Below are 2,500 nucleotides of genomic sequence, written 5' to 3' on the forward strand. Positions count from 1 at the left end.
AGTTACAAAGGCAGCACCTTCTCCTCAGTTATTTAAAGACCCTGAGTGTTGGTCCGGGCAGAGTTGAACTCGCGACCTCCCGCATGACAGTCCGGTGCTCAACCAACTGAGCCACTGGTGCCAGTGGCGCACCGGTGTGCCACAACAGTGGTGTTACCTCAAAATGCACAATTGCTCAATATTTCAAGTAACAAGATACACACCCACTTCGATAAGGATCACGAGGTGTCCTACTACCTTTAGTTACCATTAATACCTAGTATCATTGATGTATAGAAATGTAGACAAAAACTGTTACAGTCACAAAGTACCGGTATGTCCCTGACAACTCCGTCCCTGAAGTAAATATTATAAACAGAAATATCACACTGTCTAACTTTGTTGAAAAAAACTAAGGGACTACATGCCATTTACGGCCTTATCTCACAACCTTTCCTTGGGATGTTACAGAATCCACACACTCTTCGCAAAGAGTATGGCATGGAATTCCCAGCATTGTGGTGTGTTCTAATAGGGAGCTTAAAGCAAGCAATGTTTTTTAGCCACGGAGAGCAACCAGAATGAGTTGTTTCTCTTTTTAACTTGTCTTCATACATGTATATGTACAGCCACATTAAATTTAAGTTCACTTAAGTACATTTGTATCTTTCTCTACTAGACACAATTATTAGTTTATGAAACTCTGGGAGACACTACGTACTGTCCTGGCATGTAGAAAGTTCACTTCTGGTTGCAGTCTGTAGCTCAAACATGTTGCATGCTTAAGCTCCTTTTTGTCTCCAGCAAACAGTGGCCTGAGCCTAGCACTGAAATCTCAAAAGGCTTATGCTGGGTAACTATAAGTCATGACATTTGAATGCACAGTAAGTTGACATGATATTTAAGTAGCAAATATTATACTGCTAACCATACTTTAAAAACTTTACCATGATTGTCCAAATCTACGAAACAAAAGCCTTTAGTGCTTACCAAAGAGAAAACAGCAGCAGCAAGCTTTTGCGATTCACCATACCATTTGTCAGTTAAAGAGGAAACTTGAAGATTTATAAAACGGCAACCTAGGTAAGAGGATTAAATTGCTTAGCTTGATGCACAGATTACTATTAATAATATTATTTTGGTCTTGAATTGAGGGAATCCTTCAACAATGATAACAATAATAATAATAATAATAATAATAATAATAATAATAATAATAATAATAATAATTTCTAGAATTATTATAACAGTATCCGGCTAATATACAGTTATTTTCAATATCTTGATAGCACTTTCTGACTGAAAAAGAAAACCTAACAAAAACTGGAGACTTAAAGAAATAGTAATCGCCAAGGCTAGGAATGTGTTTGAATAACTTGAACTACTTGCAGAATAAGACAGATCACGTCTCGAGTATCACATTCAACGCACGTATAGAAAATGTAACAATAAAATAACAATGTTTAAGAATCTTGAAAATAATATATTTCGCTCGTCGAGCCTCATCAGTCAAAAAGAACCTCATGTAAGTCATATTTAAAAAGGTTTGTGTGTTCCCAGATGTCATGTAAGCCAACAAGGGGTAACTTATTTTACATGGTCTTGCGCCTCTATTGCGCAGGGGAACGCAGAAACAATTCCACTCGCTCTTAGAGTTCATCAATGAACCTTCTGGTACTTTGTCTATCCGAACACCCTCAGATATTTGCCCCAACATGGCGTCGTTGGAGTAAGACCCGGTAACATTCATCTCGAATTTCTGCGTTCTACTGTTGCGTTTCTCTTTATAATGCTTCCACAAGACTGACCGCTCTTCCCTTTTGGCTAGTGACTTCATGTGTTCTTTGCCTCTTGTATATGCACTCCTTGACGTTTCTCCGATATAGATATCGCCACACTCCGCACATTTCACCTCATAAGTCACACTCTGTCGATCACAAGGTCCCCTCCCACCTTCTCTACACACTGGGCAATCCTCTCTTTCACATTTTCGTGATTTAAATGGATCGGATCTCTGGAGTAACTTTTTAATCGCAACACCAGCTTTCTCTACCACCTTGATTTTGAAACCTTGCCGCTTTATTTCTTCCTGGTACCTCCTCTGTAGCTGTGACTTCGGTGTTGCTTGTACAAATATTATCGCTTCGTTTCCGCTCTTCTTGTACCAGTTGCTTCTCTTTATCACCCTCTCTTGCCCTTGTTCCTCTCTCCTCCACTCCTTTGGTCAATGTAACGGTCTTTCGCCAGGCTTTCGCCCTCTCTCACTCTATACGCCTTAAGGGCCGAGTTGACAACCTCGTACCTGAATCTCTCACTGTTCCCTGAGTACTGCATCCTCAAAACCGTTTCATTAACATTCTCCACCCGCCTCTCCCACTGCAACAGCTTGCTACAATTAAGTATAACTCTCAAGACCTCTTGAGTTAGTACCGTCCCCTTAGTACTCCAACTTAAAGGCTCGAAGAGCGAAATATATTTCAAGAGTCTTAAACATTGTTATTTTATTTTTACATTTTCTATA

At 39.6% G+C, this 2,500-nt stretch overlaps 1 protein-coding gene across 1 annotated transcript in view; it reads right to left on the minus strand.

The window, feature by feature from the left end:
- LOC138001382 (outer mitochondrial transmembrane helix translocase-like) overlaps positions 1-2,500 on the minus strand; it is a 26,366-nt gene that overhangs the window by 14,324 nt on the left and 9,542 nt on the right. The window contains exon 6 of the mRNA XM_068848025.1: positions 970-1,058. Within this exon, the coding sequence (XP_068704126.1) occupies positions 970-1,058 (89 nt within the window). The remainder of the gene's footprint in view (positions 1-969; positions 1,059-2,500) is intronic.

The sequence above is a fragment of the Montipora foliosa genome, chromosome 1 (genome assembly GCF_036669935.1).
Source record: "Montipora foliosa isolate CH-2021 chromosome 1, ASM3666993v2, whole genome shotgun sequence".
NCBI classification, from domain to species: domain Eukaryota; kingdom Metazoa; phylum Cnidaria; class Anthozoa; order Scleractinia; family Acroporidae; genus Montipora; species Montipora foliosa.